This window comes from Dreissena polymorpha, chromosome 2 (assembly GCF_020536995.1).
Source record: "Dreissena polymorpha isolate Duluth1 chromosome 2, UMN_Dpol_1.0, whole genome shotgun sequence".
NCBI classification, from domain to species: domain Eukaryota; kingdom Metazoa; phylum Mollusca; class Bivalvia; order Myida; family Dreissenidae; genus Dreissena; species Dreissena polymorpha.
In genome coordinates, this window is record NC_068356.1 from 1,546,453 (window position 1) to 1,565,799 (window position 19,347).

General features: G+C 36.6%; 2 protein-coding genes across 4 annotated transcripts in view; both read right to left on the reverse strand.

Moving 5' to 3' along the window:
• The window catches only part of LOC127865590 (uncharacterized), a 14,018-nt gene extending 5,441 nt beyond the window's left edge, over positions 1-8,577 (reverse strand). Inside the window, exons 1-4 of one of the 2 annotated variants that reach the window (XM_052405445.1) lie at positions 8,400-8,576; positions 4,778-4,957; positions 4,183-4,401; positions 3,611-3,781 (exon numbers count right to left, since the gene is read on the reverse strand). In XM_052405445.1, coding sequence (XP_052261405.1) covers positions 3,611-3,781; positions 4,183-4,401; positions 4,778-4,957; positions 8,400-8,478 — 649 coding nt within the window. In that variant the 5' untranslated portion in view covers positions 8,479-8,576. Of the gene's footprint in view, positions 1-3,610; positions 3,782-4,182; positions 4,402-4,777; positions 4,958-8,399 lie in introns of both variants that reach the window. The other variant, XM_052405446.1, reaches the window with a different exon arrangement.
• Positions 8,578-12,616: 4,039 nt separating this feature from the next.
• Positions 12,617-15,825, reverse strand: LOC127865588 (uncharacterized). 2 transcript variants are annotated; one of them, XM_052405442.1, is made up of 2 exons: positions 15,655-15,825; positions 12,617-14,016 (listed from the first exon to the last, which is right to left on the reverse strand). In XM_052405442.1, exons 1-2 carry the CDS (start codon positions 15,820-15,822, stop codon positions 12,670-12,672), a joined length of 1,515 nt encoding a protein of 504 aa, XP_052261402.1. In that variant the 5' UTR covers positions 15,823-15,825; the 3' UTR covers positions 12,617-12,669. The 2 variants fall into 2 exon arrangements, with proteins under 2 accessions (XP_052261402.1, XP_052261403.1); XM_052405443.1 differs by lacking the exon at positions 15,655-15,825 and adding an exon at positions 14,577-14,667.
• Positions 15,826-19,347: the final 3,522 nt, after the last annotated feature.

A 19,347-nucleotide genomic window follows, 5' to 3' on the forward strand; every position in this document is an offset into this window, starting at 1 on the left:
TGTACTGAACATTAACCATGCTCTAATATAGCCATTATATGCATCTTTTGATGATTTTAAAACCTAAAAATTATAAAGCGTTGCAACGCGAAACGATTGAATAATTTGGAAAGTTCTGTTTTTGTCGTTAAATTTTGTGAAACTACAAAGATTGCTTATATAAGGTATAAAATACGTCACGAATGTGTACTCGGCGGAATAGCTCAGTAGGCTAGAGCGTTTTTACTTCAGGACTCTGGCAGGACTCCAGGGGTCACTGGTGCGAAACCTGCTCCGGGCAATGTTCTTTTCCTTTTTTAATTTTTTTTCTTGATTTTTTACTGGAGCTTTTACGATCCAATGTTTACATTTATCAATATAAAGCATTTAATGAATAAGTTAAAAAAATGCCAAAATCTGTGAAAAGGCCCCTTTAATCGATAGGTTGCGTCCTATTCCTTTAAAACAACGAGGCGTGTCAAATAATGCATGCATATGCAACCACTTACCCCTCAAAACTTATTCCAATACAATCAGAATGATAAGTATTTTTCATTTATTTACATTTATTAAAACATCGTTGTTGTTGTTGATTGGATATTTATGTGCCTGGCTCTGTCAGTGTAATTCACTGCTAAGCCGGGTTCAAGAGCGATGGCTACTTTCGTTTTCAAGTAAATCAAATTTAGACTTACAACAGTTGTTGCAAAGAAAATATAAACTTTTGGAATTAGTTTTTATTAGCGAAGACAGGTCTATGATAAATTCTAGTTAATGACCTTGTTATGATTCCAATATCAGAGGATGGGGATTTTTTTTTCATGGCTCTTTGTCAATTTTTTTCTCATTAAACATGATTGTATATATTTATTTGAATATATTGGGCTCCTAAAAATATATATATGAAAAATACTATCCTGGGTACGTTACTTCCACCTGTGGTCTAATATAGCCATTATATGCATCTTTTGACGATTCTAAAACCTAAAAATTATAAAGCGTTGCAACGCGAAACGATTGAATAATTTGGAGAGTTCTTTTTTTGTCGTTAAATTTTGTGAAACTACGAAGATTGCTTATATAACGTATAAAATACGTCAAGTATGTGTACTCGGCGGAATAGCTCAGTAGGCTAAAGTGTTTTTACTTCAGGACTCTGGCAGGACTCCAGGGGTCACTGGTTCGAAACCTGCTCCGGGCAATGTTCTTTTCCTTTTTTTAATTTTATTCTTGATTTTTTACTGGAGCTTTTACGATCCAGTGTTTACAATTATCAATATAAAGCATTTAATGAATAAGTTAAACAATCTGTGAAAAGTCCCCTTTAAAGACAATAACTTAAAAGTGATTTTTGCAAATTGCCTGGTTAACTTTGTGGTTACTAAAAACATTACCACAAAGTTTCAAGACGTTCCGATGTTACTATTAAAGCTAGAGAGCGGACATGTACATTTTGCTTATTTACCAATCAAGGGAAATAATTCAGAGCTACGTAATTCGTTTCAACAGGTTATCAAGCTTGGCCGCGATAGTATGCATATAAACATGCCTATATTATTACCAAGTTTCATAATGATATAATTAAAATATTGAGGGGACATCGTTCTTCGCCGCCCCCTGCATGGGTTCCAACAATACTCGACGTTCTTTTCAACGTGCTTATAAAATAAGAAGACGTATAAAGAAGAAAAAGAAACCATAAGACGAAACTGTAGAGCAACACACGATTATGGTATTTAATTTATCATACACATAAATAGTTTAATGTAAGGAAACTTTGGTTGTCGTATAAATTTGTGCTTTTTAAACAGACAGGGTTTTTTCCGACAAAAACTTGGACCGGTTCATGGATAGATATCACAAGTCAGTGGACATGATATTTTCCAAACATCAACAAGATACTCCAATTAGTGGCCTAAACTTTATGCGATTAACGGACTGTAGCTTTTTTGTATATAATCGTGAAATTAATACTTTCTGCTCTCAGTCATCAAGCTTCGGAACAGGCAATATGTTTTTTTACTGTTGTATCTTTTATTCTTATAAAATGTGCAATAATTTGTACTATATAAATACTGAAGGTTTGTACACATGCTTGACATTGAATTTAAACTAGAATGAATTTTGTTTACCTAATTTTAAATCTTGTCAGCATGCCTCCTTACAAAACACAACTTTATTCTGGCAATCGAGCATAGGGGACATTATAAATACATTGGTAAATGGTACATTCACATCGAATAACAATAGAATGCAGCCTTATTCTAAGCTAGCATTCACCAACAAACATATTAGAATTTTTCTCAGCACAATAGGTTAAAAAATACAGACGCATGTAGTTTATTTGATTTATTAATTAAAAAAAAGCTTGACAAAAGCTTAATGAACTGGTAGACGGTATCACCATTCTACTAAATCAGAAAATAAGAACAAACCTAAAATATTTCCCCAATATAGGACATACTTTTGAGAAACAGTTATTCTTGAAACGTATGAAAATGGTACTTCACTAATTAGCCATTTAAATAAAACTTCAATTACCTATAAATTGGAAACTTGGTATTTAGTCAAAGAACTTATAAACATGAATAGCACATATACATGTATGTCACGTATCTCTTGACCATTTAGTGAATGCAAAATGACAAAAAAACTAAAGCATGTTCAATATATATGTATCAGTGTTCTAAATTATGCTAGTTTTTAATGTTTTAATTGTTTTAAACACGTAATGCACTGGTCTACTGTATTGCAATATATTGCAATATATTGCAATACGTGTTTCCCCTTATAATTGCACCCCTTCTTCTGCCTGTTTCTTTCGGTATATTGGTAACGATTAATTGATAGTATTCATTAGTTTGCACCCAATACATTAATAAATCCGATATCAATACGTCGAATGAAACTTGTCCATTATCAATCACACATATGTAACAAACATATGTAGACCTCACATTAATGACAACATACTAGTATTTGCAGAGGAGAGTCCGGCCTAGAATAGCGCTTTATATACTAGTTTCATTAATCCTCAAGCATCAATAACTTCAAAGTAAGTCACTAAATTGGAACTGGCTTCTACTAAGGTGCCTTTGTTCTTCTGTCTTTTTGTAGTAGAGATTACTGGCAATTAAATGTAAAGGCATAGTCTTGACAAGATTCGGAAAAACTAAGAATTATTTTCGAAGCGATCGCAAAACTCCAAGCGGAATTGTTTGTACAGTGCACGAAACTTTCGGTGATAAATATTTGCATAATGCGATCTTGAAAAGACCGATTCATCTGAGTTGACATCTTCTTTTCTTAATGAATCGTTGAGCACTTTTTTGCAGCGAAAAAGTTCGTCCAAAAAAACGGCCTACCGGTAACTCACGGACGGACATATGGTCATGGCGGCAATAATTTATTGACGGAAATGCAAAGGGCAAGTAGCAAATGTCGACTAAAACAAATGATGGAAGAAAACTTATAAAACCTTTGAACAAAAAAAGTATTCAAAAAGCATGGTTGGAGAACAATTGCTGCATTGTTTCTTTTTAAGCCTGAAATTAAGATGGCCTCATATGTGTTTTCGGATATCATACAACCGCTTGTTTCGTATTATTGTTTTGTCATGTGCTTTCCTCACCTTTAACGTAACCATTTAGGCAATCTTTGCTGCACGTTTTCTGTGTCGATATACACGGATCCGTGAAGCCACCCGCTGTACCGAAAGGAGCGGAAGTCGCCTTTACGGTAGCCACTAGTGACGTCGTGTGTAGAGGTGCTTGTGATATGCTTAACGCAGGCGTGGTACTTGCTATGGGCGGTATATACGTAGTTAAAATTCGTTTGTGGTTTTAAATACAGAGCTAAAAGGGTATTCTCTTTGTAAATATTGGAAACCTCAAATGCACATGCTCTGTTTTTGTACCGTACTTATAATTTCAAAGTGTGTCCGTAATGTAAACTTTCCTTATCTGCATAGGGTTGTGATTTCAAGCGTTTGGTTTAAGATTCCTATGTACAAACACGGAGAAATTTTGTTCCCTTTTTAATACTGCTAGCGCATGTTAAATTGTCCGTTACTTCGTAATGAAATTAAATCGTTTGTGGTCAGAATATAAATTCCTTCACATGTGTCATTAAAAATACATGTATTAAGCATCAAATATAACATTTAAAATCTTAAGTTATTCATATGGTTAATGGAAAAGCTACCATATTTAGGAGGGGAAGTAGTTGCCCCCACTCGATCAGCGGCAGTAGTTGTTTCCGTGTATCCCGAGGTAGACGGTGGCTCGTTGCAGATGCAGTGCTGACAACCGTCGGTTCCCACCTTGTATCCCAGCGTGCACTGATAGTGACAGTGGCGCACGGCCGGGTTGCAAGGGTTGTTCAGGAAGATGCCACCGTTCACCATGACGGTCGTAGACAAGCCTGAAATTCGCTAACATATGTGAGACTATTATCTTCTTTACGCAGAACTACTTTGGCGGACGCATAATTCCCCAAACCAGGGGAATGTGATGCGTCTTAGTATAGAGGTGACAATAACGTAGTGACGTCACCATCTATGTATAGAATGCACGTCACACTAATTATGACAATGACGTCATACAAAAATTATAGAGAATTATATTCATGCGTTTGATATATAAAAGTGTTTAGATATAAAGAGTTCAATAAAAGAGGGTTTAAACACGATTATGGAGATAAAATTTCACTTTCCTTTAGCCTATTGGTTTGTTCCCGGTCTCATGTGTTGTTGTTTGTTGTGTGCTGAAGTTAATTCTTTAAGTGGTATGCAATTTACCTAACTGTGATTGCGATGTAGTAGAATTAGTCCCTGCGCACACACATAGCAAACAACCAGAGGAGGACTGAAGGTAACCATTCTGACACTGAATGAAGCACATCGAGCAGAACTGACCCATGGTGGGAAACATGGTGGGAAACAGAAATCGACGTAGTATTGAGTGTTGAAAACCGTGTCCTGAAATTACGTTCATGATACGCTATCGACGTGTACTTGCAAAATAAAATAAACATGCATAGTGGACACTATCACACAATATTTAGATGCGCCAAAGGCGTTAAAGGGGCCTTTTCAAGTTTTGGTAAATTGACAAAATTAAAAAAAAGTTGTTTCAGATTCGCAAATTTTCGTTTTAGTCATGATATTTGTGAGGAAACAGAAATACTGAACATTCACCATGTTCTAAAAGAGCCATTATATGCATCTTTTGTTGTTCTGTTGTTGTCGTTATATTTTTGTGAAACTACGAGGATTGCTTAGATAAAGTATAATATACATCGATCATTGTATGAGCACGGATGGCCGAATGGTCTAAGTGGTAGGCTTTTACTCCAGGACTCTAATGGTAAGTGATCTGAGCCTAGTTGAAGGTTACTAAAAAAAAATATATTCTTGACTTTTTAATTGGAGCTTTTTAGATCCATTGTTTACATTTATCAATATAAAGCATTTCATGACAAACTTCAAAACATGCCCAAAACTGTGAAAAGGCCCTTTTAAATTGGGGTCATATTGGACATTTGTTAAACTGTTGTGTTGAATCAGGAGTGGGTAAAGAGATTGGTATGATTAGTGATGTGAGTAGGTAAAGAAATTGGTATGGTGTGCGATGTGAGTGGGTAAATATATTAGTATGGTGTGCGATGTGAGTAGGTAAAGATTTTGGTATGATGTGCGATGTGAGTGAGTAAAGAGATTGGTATGGTGTGCGATGTGAGTGGGTAAAGAGATTGGTATAGTGTGCGATGTGAGTGGGTAAAGTTATTAGTATGGTGTGCGATGTGAGTAGGTAAAGAGTTTGGTATGGTGTGCGATGTGAGTGGGTATCCCATACACCATCAGTTACTAACTTTGTTACGATTATATCTCAACCGACTACTCGATTACTGGGGGTGTATGGCAATTATTCGGAGTGTATGGAAAATACACCATGGGCACGTGACCGCTCTAAGCAAATCGGATTAGGTCATTTTTGTAGAAGGTGAGATATTAAACGTGATTATGGTACGAAGACAAATCCGTAGGGTTGTGACGGTGGCGGGTAAAGAGATGGGTATGATGTATTATGTGGGTAAAAAGAAACATGTGTATAGTGTGGGGTGTGTGTTGACAGACGGGTTGGTATCACTGCGATATGGGTAGAAAGAAAGTCATGTTTGGAGTGTGTTTATGGTAGAGAGCTGGGCATATTGTGTAATGTGTGTGGTGTAGAGAAGGGAATGTCGTATGATGTGTGTTGGTAGAGAGTTTGTTATGGTTTGTGATTTCGAAAGCGATATATATTTGTATGGTGTGTGATGTTGGTAGAAAGAAATATATGTATGGGGCGGGTTTGGGGTTTCTTTTGAGTCATGGGTAGGGTGTGTGTAGCGGATGGGTAGAGAGATGATTAAACTAGGGCTAGTTATAGGAATTATTATGGTGTTTGATATGGGGAGGTAGAGAGGCGGGTATAGTGATTGGTGTGGGTTGCTAAAGAGATTTGTATGGCGTGTGATTTGGGTAGGTAAAGAAATGGGTTTGATTTGTTATGTTGCTTGGTAGAGAGATGGTTATGGTGTGTTATGTCGTTAAGTAGAGAGGTGGGCTTTCAGTGCTATGTGGGTAGGAGGAGAGATAGGTATGGTGTGGGGTTTGGATAGGTAGATTGATGGGATATGAGTGTGGTTTGTGTAGAAAAAGAGATTGGTGTGGACTGTGATGAGGGAAGGCAGAGATATGGATTTGCAATGAAGGGAATATGTAGGGAGATCCGTATGGTATTTGATGTGGCTAAGCAGAGTTATGGGTATTGTTAGTGGTGTATGCAGGTAAAGATATGATCATTATGTGCCGTGTGGGTAAGTAGAGAGCAAGGTATGCTTTTTGATGTTGGTAGGTAGAGAGATTAATATAGTGTGTCCTGTGGGTGAGTATAGATATGTGAATGGTATATTATGTAGGTATGGATTGTTATAAAAATTGATATGCACTGTGATGCCGGTCTGTAGAGAAATGCGTATGTGTAATTTGGTTGGAGATGGAATGTAACGTGGATGGTAAGAGAGATTGGTATTGTTTGTGATGTGGGTAACTCGAGAGATACGTATGGCGTATAAATGGGTAGGAAGAGAAATTGTTATGGGATGTAATACGGACAGTAAGAGAGAATGGTATGATGTGTGAAATAAGTAAGAAAAGAGATGGGTGTGGTGTGTTATGTGGTCATGAGCGATTGGAATGAACTGTCGTTTGGGTTGGTAGAGATTATGGTATTGAGTGTGATGTGGGTAAGTAGATAGATGTATATGAATTGCTGTGTGTGTAAGACAAGAGTTTTGCATGGTATGTGATATGAGTAGGTAGATAGATGGGTATTGATATCGTTGCTGACGGGTAAAGGGATCGGTATGTCATGTGATGTCTGAAAGCAGTATGATGGATATGAAATGTGATATGGGTGGGAAGAGTGTGAAAAGAGATAGGTATGAACTGTGATGTGGATGGGAAAAGAGATGAATAGAGAGTTATGATGGGATTATGTAAAGAGATGCTATGGTGATACATGGGTTGGTAAAAAGTCGAGAATGGGTGTATGATGTGATAAGTATAAACGATGGGTGTGTTAGGGGGGGGGGGGGGGGGGGGGGTAGAGAGATCGGTACTCTGTAATGGGCATTGACTTTGATGTTGGGATGTAGCTTGGGGTAATGTCAACGAGTGGTCATTACGTAATGGAAACGAAAGCAAAAAAGAGGACATCATGGAAGAGAAGATGCTATAAATGTATAGTTTGAAGAAACGGGTATGTTATTATAACATGGACGATGAATACTTTCAGATGGTTCTGTTAAGTTGGATATATATATATATATATATATATATATATATATATATATATATATATATATATATATATATATATGATTTGGTTGTTTACTTTCCTGAGGTTTCAAAATTTAGTATCACGGACTCGAGAGCATTTATATAAGCCTTACGCTTTCGATGCAATCGAGCTAAAATAAATAGGTTTAAACTAGTATCACTACCTTAAGATTTGTATTACACGTATTCAGAGTATGTACCCCCACATAAAAGCATATACACTATTATACATGGTCGTGCACTTTTGCATTCTAATAGTATATACTATTTTTCATCGTCATTGACGAAAAGTTTATCAATTTACTGGTGTTTATTTTAATCCAAAGCTTCTTGGAGTATAACATGCTCTTAGAATGGTATGTTGACAAATTCGTATAAAATATCTTAAGCGTTGCTTAAACAAAGACAAACAATTAAATTTTGAATTAATAATGTTTCATAATTTGAAAAATAAAACAGTTGTTGCCTAATTGATTTTACGTATCCTCTTTTGTGTTATTATCTATAATGCCCGCGGCCCGCGACAGCGTCCTACCTTCCTCCGCACGAATTTTCGGTGCCATCAGCACTGAGCCTAGCGCCATCAGGTAAAGTCCATATCGCAAATATAACATGGCTTAAGATTCGTGTATATGTTGGGAAAATATTTCCTAAAAGAGAGCTTATCAGGATCGATGTCCATGGCTGCTCGCTAGCCGTGTTGTGCTTGCACCAAGCGTTATCAGGACAGATGTAACCAGGTGTAATCTAATGACGCTAAAACCTCGTGACCTCGCAACGCCGTCCCTGATAGCAGAGGAACTCGATCACCTGCCTGAACTAAGTGTGCAAAGGACAAATGCCGTTTTATTCAGTATTTTAGAGAAACCTATTCGTGAATTATATTAGTAAGCAAGCCTGTGGCAAGATACATCACGCATTTTCTAGTTATATTTGATTGAGTACCGGAAGTCTAGTATATTAAAGCATTGTGCTTGTTATTTGCGTACATTGACGTCCAAGGACCGTTATTATACAGATATAGCCATAACGACCAATGCCATAAAGTGCCCGCATGGTCCGTTTATTATTTTGTGCTATTGTCGACTTCAATATATAACACTAATTAAGTAGGGATGGGAACGATCTAGAATATGCGAATATTCGGAAATCGGTCGACTATTCGGATTAAAAATTCATGTTCGAATATTCGTTTTAAAGCAAACTTTCTAAAAAACATGAAAGTGCAAAGTAGCATTGTTTCAGTGCGGACGACGTTCGTGTATCAGTAATTGTTTGGATACACCGTGTTTAATCTATTGACTATCTAAGATAATCGACATGTTATTGTCAATTCAGCGTCTCGCTGTATAGATAACAGATGCAACACGACTTGCGACTTAAAATGGCCTTTGTAATTGCTTTATTATCGTTCGTTTAAAAAAAATTGATTACTCTATCACCTTTATAAAAGCTGCATTTGAGGTTGTAGTGGCACTTGTGCCAAAAAGGAGCAGTAATTGGACATTTGTAAATTCGGACATTTAAATCTAAGGTTTAAAAATTGAATATTCGAATATATTCGAATAATGAACAAGAGCACCGAATAACGTTTTTTTTTAGAGGTCACAGTGACCTTGACCTTTGACCTAGAGACCCAAAAATGGGTGTTGCGTGTAGAACTCATCAAGGTGCAGCTACATGTGAAGTTTCAACGTTGTAGGTAGAAACAGTTTGATTTTAGAGCCAATTTTCAAAACCTTAACAAAATGTTAAGGTTTTAGCACGACGCGGACGGCGGACGTCAGACGGCGGACGTCGGACGATGAGCTGGCTATGACAATACCTCGGGTTTTCTCCGAAAACAACCGAGCTAAAAACTAGTATTCGAATATCATTTTCAGTATTCGTTTCCATCCCTACAATTAAGCATCGTTAACTGTTTACCACTATGTTGAAACGATTGGGCAACATTTTGTGTTTTAACGTGGTTTGATTGTTATTTCGTCCTCGTAAATATTCATTATGCGCAGAACTATATATTACATTTAATTAAATTAAATAAACATATAAGCGCAATTATCAATTTATTATTATTATTCTATTATTATTATTTATTTTCTTATTGTGTTGTTGTTATTGTTGTTGTTGTTGTTGTTGTTGTTGCTATAGCTTCATTTTAAAGGGACCTTTCCCAGATTTTGGAATGTAATGAAAATTTTCATAAAATGCTTTATATTGATAAATGTAAACATTGGATGTAAAAAGCTCCAGTAAAAACAATAAATTGAAGAAACACAAAAGTAATCCTCAACTAGGCTCGAACCACTGACCCCTGGAGTAAAAGTCTTTAGACCACTCGGCCACAATGGGTGGTATATTTTATATCTGATACAAGCAATATAGTATCAGAAAATAAAACGACAACAACATAACTCTCCAAATTATTCAATCGTCTAGCTTGCAACGCTTTATAATTGTCAAAAGATGCATATAATGGATATTTAAAAGCCTGATAAATGTTCAGTATTACTGTTTCCTTACTACAACGAACATTTGCGAATCTGAAACATTTTTTTTATTTTGTCAATTTACCAAAACTTGAAAAGGCCCCTTTAATAAGAAGTAGGTCATAAATATAATTTCATTGACACCTGTTAACAGTCTGCTAAATTATATGCCTCGGTATCTAGGACAATAGTTCAAAGATATTGCCCCCTCCACTCCGGGAAACAATTTGAAAGTTTACAATTGTTAAGCAGATTAATGTTTATGAGTGCTTACTCAGCTCTAGTTTTGTGTAACCTTTCATCAAAGTTTACATAATGTGCGAGTTGTCGCGGTGTCCTTTTGACGTTTTATAAATCTGTCAGAATATTGTTATGACGACAAAATGATCAATAATTGTATTACCATTTTATAATGATAAGAAACGCTTGCCAACATTTGCGGTACATAATAAATATAAATAAATGTTCAGACTACTGAAGTCCCCTTCGTTTTATTCTATAGTGAGCCCAAAACGTAAACTAAACTCACCTTTTACTTCGGTCCGATCAGAGTCTTGAGACTGACTGGTTAATCTTTATAAAGGAATTTTCAAATAACATCGCAGAAGTGACAATCATTATTCGATGAAATGTACCACGAACATGAAATCAGGACTCGGAGTCTGAAGTCAATATCTCAGTTTATGGTTAAAGGTCAGCAATTGAGTCGCGTTCTGAGAAAACTGGGCATAATGCACGTGTCGTCCCAGATTAGCATATGCACTCCGCACAGGCTAATCAGGGACGACACTTTCCGCTTAAACTAGATTTTCGGTAAAAAGGCACCACCTTTTAACGAAAAATACCATTAAAGCGGAAAGTGTCGTCCCAGATTAGCCTGTGCGGACTGCACAGTTTAATCTTGGACGACACTTTACGCACATGCATTTTGCCCAATGCTCACAGAACATGACACAATTTGTCAAGAGTATAACTTTGTAAAGCATCTTTGGATTTTCAAATTACGTAACGTAAGGGCCAATCATGGTAAAAAGATGTTGAGCTTACAAGAACCAGATCCATACGTCAATTTTGAAAACATTGTTTTGATCAATAATGTGTCTTGATCAATATTATGATTTAAAAAACACTAGAAAAAATATATCACATGCACACTGTTACGGAATGTCGCGTACAATGTGTTGACAACGAGATATATGCAGGGATTTCAATGATGGTCAAAAGGTATGTGTGTCAGAGCTGTGCTTGTTTCACTTTGGTTTTATTATGGTATAAAGACATCATGGGTATAAATCAACACTATAATATAAAACTGACATACGAACACAGCGTAACCTTTTGTTTTGACTTGGTCACAGTAACATTACAATTTTTATATATTTTTGTCGTTATTGAAAGAAAAACATGTTGACGTTTATAGTAGAGACCAGACAGATCTCCAAAAAATATATTATTTTGCGAAAAGACAGAACTACATGTACACTACATGTATTGGCATATACAACATCCATATGCAATTGCTAATTACGAAATATTTAAGACAACTCATGTGTACTCAAAACACAAGAATCACGTTTGAACAACACAAATAAACGCATGTAATGAACATATGAGATATTAAATGGGTTGTTCAATAAATACAATTTAATGCAATCAATTCGTCAATACGAGGGTCTACTACTGCAATGCGATTCATTTATGAAAAATAATAATTGACAATATTTTGGACGAGTAATGAGTAAACGAAATGCTAATAAATACATGAGATGAGATTCGCGCATGTATAACCTTCGTAACCATACTTGTTCAACAAAACGCGTGATTGACATCTTGAAAATATAACTTGTCGATCACAGTGGCAGGTGTGATTTGAGTCATACTTCATCATGATGATATTTCATATCGTCAAATATCGTCACATTTGACACTGCAAATTAAAATATTCATAATAAAGTTAATTTTAGTTTTTCGAAGGTTTCTATGAAACGATGCTTTAGTCCAAAATGGTGGATGGAATTGTACGAGTCGTGTTATGAGAAAACTAGGCATAATGCATGTCCGTAAAGTGTCGTCCCAGATTAGCCTGTGCAGTCCACACAGGCTAATCAGGGACGACACTTTCCGCCTAAATTGGATTTTTGCTAAGAAGAGACTTCATTTAAACGAAAATGTCATAAAAGAGGAAAGTGTCGTCCCTGATTAGCCTGTGCAGACTGAACAGGCTAATCTAGGACGACACTTTACGCACATGCATTATGCCCAGTTTTCTCAGAACGCGAATCATACAATAAGCTCTTTGTGTCAACGAAGTAAAGGTCACGTAGAAGTACATTTACACTGGCAGCGACCGTCGTCACAGTAAGTGCTATACATGAACACAACGCAGTTCATTCGGCACCACTCGTCCATGCCGACCACCGTCTCCCAGCCAATCTGCGCACCGCAAACCACTCTCGCCGGAATTCGGCAGTTTCCGTACGGACCTGGTCCGAAAGCTTCCAAGTATTTCATATACGGCAATCCTGTTCCAAAACTGTCCCCCTGTGTTGTTTCTGCAACAGATCTAGTGTCATTGGATGCACTATTTAATCCCTGTTCAAACAGGTTAGACTTTACCAGAATCTCAGACCCGGCGTCTTTCACGATAACGGTCGAAGTGTCGGAAATGCTGGGCCCAAGCGTTGGATCCACAATCCCTAACAAATCGAACCCGATCGGTGCGCTCGCGTCACGTCTAAAGTTGCCGTTTACAGCGTCAGTCAATGGTACCTGCAACAACTCCCCGCTAGACATAGATTGTGACCCGCTACCGTCGACCGCGCTCTTTGACACTGAGAATATCCCGTCCGAAAGTCCGTCTAGAGTATCGCCGCTTGTGCGAACGAGTTCCGTAATTTTGTCTTCACTGGATTGACCACTGTCCTTCATTTGTCGCATAGACCGAACCATTTCTGACGGTGAGTTGATGCTACCTTTTTCCAGCTGACGTACACTCGCAAACTCCACGCCCTCTATGGAGTACGGGGATGGCGACAAATCAACTACCACTTTTGATTTGTTAAAAGAAGCCTGAACTGCGGGCGCAAGCATCAAGTCGAGTGTCGGTACAGGTAATTCCAGACTGCCTACCGGAATTTCGATCAATCGAAACGAAAGTTGGTCGCTGATAGCACTTCCTTTATCAACAATGCCAAAACCAATGGTCATATTTTTGTCTGTTGTTATTTGCTTTAAGAATTGAGAGGGTTTATTTTCTGAGAGTTCCTTTTCTTTAGAACCCTGATTCCATTGCACTATTTTGACAAATGGGCCAATAGTTTGTTTTATTGTCATATCGTGGTTGCTGTACGGCACGGTATCGGTGATAACTTGTCTTCTAGCAGGTTCCAGAGCACTTACTGCCCGTTCTGAATCGTGCCGTGCACCCTCTGGGACAGGCGATAGAGTGGACTCTACCCAGCTGCCCATAAAGTCCGGCCCCATACCGGCTCCTACATTATGCACTTCATCTGGTAGATGACGTAACATGGGCATGCGATATCCCCTATACCCGTTATAGCGCGTGCGATATCGGGCCGACCTCCCCAGTTCCAAGGGTGTCGGCTGGAGTGTGTGGGTCAGCGAGGGGTATGGAGGAACAAGCGCCAGTGGGTAGTAAAATGTCTGAAACAATAAACAAGCGCACATAGTGAGGTATAAACACATTCGCAAAAAAAAAAATAAAACGCACACAGTGACATATACAACAAGTTTCTGAAATAATCAACATGCGCACAGAAACTCATAAGCAGTTGAGCCTCGTTCTAAAAAAACTGGGCTTAATGCATGTGAATAAAGTGTCGTCCCAGATTAACCTGTGCAGTCCGCACAGGCTAATCAGGGACGACACTTTCCGCTTTTACGGTATTTTTAGTTTTAATGAAGTCTCTTCTTTGCAAAAATCTAATTTAAGCGAAAAGTGTCGTCGCTGATTAGCCTGTGCGGACTGCATAGGCTTATCTGGGATGACGCTTTACGCACATGAATTATGCCCAGTTTTCTCAGAACGCGACTCTGTGAAACAATCAACAAACACCCTATACTGTAATATAAAGTGTATGATCAATCGGCGCGAACAGTAACGTATACTATAAACGAAATTCTCAGAAAATCAACAAGCACAAACAGTATCAAATAAACACGTTTCAGAAACGATCTAATCGCACACTGTACAAGATACACACGTTTCTAAATAAGCAACTTGCGCACACTGAAAGGTAATTAAAATAGTTTTTGAAACAATAAACACGCACAAACAGTAACGTTTAAACTAGCACACACGGAAGCATAAACCATGGTTTCTAGAACAATGAACACGCACGCTGTAACGTATTTACAAGGTTCTGAAACAATTTATACGCGCAAAGTAAGATAAACAGTTTTCTAAAACAATTAGCAAGCTTAGATAATAACATAAGACCGCGTCTAAAACAATCAGCAGGCGTAGATAATAACATAAGACCGCGTTTAAAACAATCAGTAAGCGTAGATAATAACATATGACCGTGTCTAAAACAATCAGCATGCGTAGATAATAACATAAGACCGCGTCTAAAACAATCAGCATGCGTAGATAATAACATAAGACCGCGTCTAAAACAATCAGCAAGCGTAGTCAATAACATAAGACCGCGTCTAAAATAATCAGCAAGCGTAGATAATAACATAAGACCGCGTCTAAATCAATCAGCAAGCGTAGATAATAACATAAGACCGCGTCTTAAACAATCAGCAAGCGCAGATAATAACATAAGACCCCGTCTAAAACAATCAACACGCCCACGTAGTGACGTATTTATTTTTTTTACAAACAGCCAACATGCACACACAGGGTCGTATAGACAAGTTTCTCTAACATCCAGAACGCACGTGATGTGAGTATAAACGAGCGTTTGAAACAAAATGTGCCTACAATAACAAACAAAAAATGTTTCTGGAGCAATCAACTTGCTCACTCTAGCGTATAAACGAGTTTCTGAAAAACGCGCAAAAAGTGACGTTTAAACAAGTTCCTGGTTCCTGAATTAATCAACACGCGCACACAGTGACGTAAGAACAAGTCTCTCAAACAATCAACACGCGCACACAGAGACGTATAAACAAATCTCTCAAACAATCGACACGCACACAAATTGGCGTATAAACACGCAACCCAGCGACGTATAAACAAGTGTTTGAGACACTTTAAAAACGCACCTACTTCAAAACCCAAATGTTGGGCCTAAGTTCAACCTTATACTGAGGTAGAAAACCTATACTCACATCCGAGTAAGTAGTTATGCGATAGCGATTGCTCCCAAAGTCACTTCGTCTATAATACCCCGTTCCTTGAACCGGTGTCCTCCAAAGCGCATGCGCAAAGCATATACCGAATGTAAAAACATGTACAGAGTCCATTGGGAGTCCTGAAATGTAATAAAGATGTTGCATCCAGTTAATGATTGTCTTATTGTTTTATCAGACTTGCGGTTCCGATAGTTTTGTTCTTGAGATAAATAAACGTCATCAATATATATGGTAAATGAATCGCCGATTGAAACACGTGCGTGGGTCATAATTGGTCAATCCTCCACATGCATGTAGGTGTATATTGTTTCCATATGTTGTTTTACTTGCTAGCGTAAATTGTTGTGACTCGTGCCATCTGAACGATTGAAAATGTTTTATATGTTCGGCTGGCTCGTCTCATGCTGACATATTGACAGGTGATTATTTTGTACCGATACGAAACCAGGCATCGTAAACATGCAGTTAAACACGTTGCCAGGGAAGTGACGTCAGAGCATGGTGATTAGTAGATACCTTTGGCATGGCATAAATCACAATTTTCAACCGATGCACGTTAATTTCCGAAAATCGATCATAACTTAACTTAAAGCACGGCAGTGCTATGTATACACCAAGCGTCAGTTGTTTGAAATCCTTGAAAGCATTTAGCGTGACTTTCATATATTAAGTCCCTACCGATAACGAGGTCCATCCCATTTTCTTCACGGATAATATTGATTAAATATATAAAAAATGATAAATAAGCCAGAATAAAATTATAGTTTTTTATACGATAGTTTCTTCATTGGCTCACAGATTTTACGTCAAATATGCTCATGGGTTTATTACATGACGACTTTGTCAATGTCGCTATAATATTCTGATATAATCACTTTTATCATTTTTAGATCTTGTAATACGTATAGACAATAATGATAAAATAGATTAAAGTAATTGTTGTGGACGATAAAATAAATTAAACTAAATGTCTTGTTCATATAATTGATGTAAACAAGAAAAGGTTGCCTTCATATGTAAAATAGCATTACAATTAAACAAAAGGCTTAAACGCACATTATGATTTTCATTATATAAGGTAGAAATACGTGTGGACATCAATTATTTTGTGTGAACATTATTTGTATTATTATAATTCATTATAGATCAAAAGATTGAAAATGACAAAAAAAAAATAAAGGTAATGAAATATATTAATAATACAACAGTCCGGATAGCACAACTGCGAAGATATACAATACTCAAAGTAGATGTGTCACCCTTGCGCTGCATAACTCAAGTTTGGAAGCAATTATACTTAAACCGAACTCATCACTGACAGTTTTTTGCAATTAACTTGAGATTACTTTCTCAAATTTAAAAATTGACTACAAAAGCTTCAGTCAAAACTTTTAAATAAGTGGCGACAAAATTAAAGATTGATATATCATATTAATATAGTCTATATAACAAAATGTTATACAATACAAATACCTCATCGGCAATCATTCCATAATCGAACTTGATCATCAAATGATGCATGCAACACATTTTATTTCATGTATTGTCCTTAATAGCATTTTTATTTGATTTTTGTTCAAAGTTAAAGTAAAAAAATAGACTTAATCTATGGAATCTATAATGCCATTTTAAAACAGGAAGATAAGCATGAACAGTACATCCACCACATCATAGAAGTATTTATATTCATTATAATGCAACAGATTATCAATAAATATTTTTTTTAAATACATAGCTTACCTTATTTACTACATATATTCCATCCAAATGATCTCTTCCCGTATATCTGTAAAATGAATCAATTTAGTAATATGAACATCGCCGCGCGAAAGTCTTGTAAACGACGTATAAACGTCATACTGTCCGCTGCGAGGTCGCGTATGTATGACAGCTGTGCAGTGACCATCTCCACGCGATAATTGTTACTTAATCACCTGTATGATTCAATATTGTTGTTTTATTATTGTAACACCATATACGATCGTATTTGTGTTTAAATAGACAGTGGTTTTTCGGCGACGAAATGACATAATTATTATGATAATTATTTCACAGTTGTGCAATTAGAAACCATCTGCTGTTACTGTCATTTAAAACTAATGGTGTCGTTTATTTAACGTGAACAGTTGGCCCAACATTTGATAGGCGTGGGCGTATTTATTATTCATTTGTGCGTATTGCTTTTCCTTAATCTAACAGGGACTTGACCCTTTTTCTTATTTCTGTAACATTTAAATGCTTCCAAAAATAGCCTACTGCAATGGAATTTTTACTTCACGAAGTTATGAATAGTACGCATGTTTGATGATTATTTGCTGCTTATGTTTTTCCCATGCTCTCTAAATTCATCTCCGTAGCCTACTGTATTATATCTATCTATAATATATAGTTTTGTTAAGGTTGGTAAACACAAACGAAATACATGTATACTTGTCAAGCAACCGTTTAGTAAATTCTGTTTAAAAGGAAATATTTTTAATACAAATTCGAGCCCGCAAAAGCAGAGCAAAATAATGGTTTAATGTTAATAATTATGTTTTACCTGTATGTTTTTTTTAAACTAGATCATTATGTTATTGTGTAAACCTGTTATCTGACCTTTAAAACACATGTAAAGGCCATAAAGTAATTCATCGAGAATTCTTAGTATCCCTATCCCTGAAAGCTTGTTTAAATCATAAACCACGATTTACAGTAACAAGTGCCTCTCTAACGCCAGTAACGGCAAAGTGATAGCTACATCAGTGTGGCCATACCACGTGGTCCGTGACGTAATTTTGGCTAGCACGCCAAGTAGAAAATTGTAAACATTGACTTCGCTAAGAAACTTCAAAGTATCTTATTATTTACTCTATTTTGACGAAATGAAGCGCAGGCTATGGGTAAAGTTGAGCAATATTCCCGGTTATATAAATATTTGACATCAGATGAGTAGTTAAGTCTATCATTCGAGGCAAATTCCTAGTTTTTACGTTATATTGCACGCAAGCACGACAAGCACATTTTAAATCTTCCAAAATATCTATTTTATATTCATTTTTGAAGTGCATCAATATATGCGGACGTGAATAATTCCATATAAAAATGTGTTTTGTCCGAAAAATATCTTAAAACACCATCTAATGACATTTCTAATGAACACCAACAATTTGGCTAACACGACAAGCAACGAAATTAAAGGCAAGCACGACAAGTCGATATTCGGCTAGAACGACTAGTATTCATATGTGAGGAATTGGTAACTTCTTAGTCTATGTTGTCAAATAATATATCTCATATATCTCAAATAATTTAAATATGTGTGTCCTTGAATAGTTCGTATCTATTTACTGTCTTGTGAGATTCTGTGCCCTGTCCTGCGTGCGTTCAGTCATGCATATTGTATATAAAGTAACGTGTTTAAGATTTTAAAACAGAACAAATGAACACAATCTGCACTTATAAATGACTACTCAATCGAAATTCAGACATAATGTTACCATTACTAAGATTCTTCGCCCATGATGGGTGAAGGGTCATTATTTTATATGTATATTACCGAGAACAGTTTATGGTAAAACGTATTAACAAGTATGCATTCCTATGCAACATATTTGTGCGGTAAAAATAATGCAATTTGATAGTTTTATAGTTTATAGCGATTTACTACACTGCCTTTTCCCAAGTTGT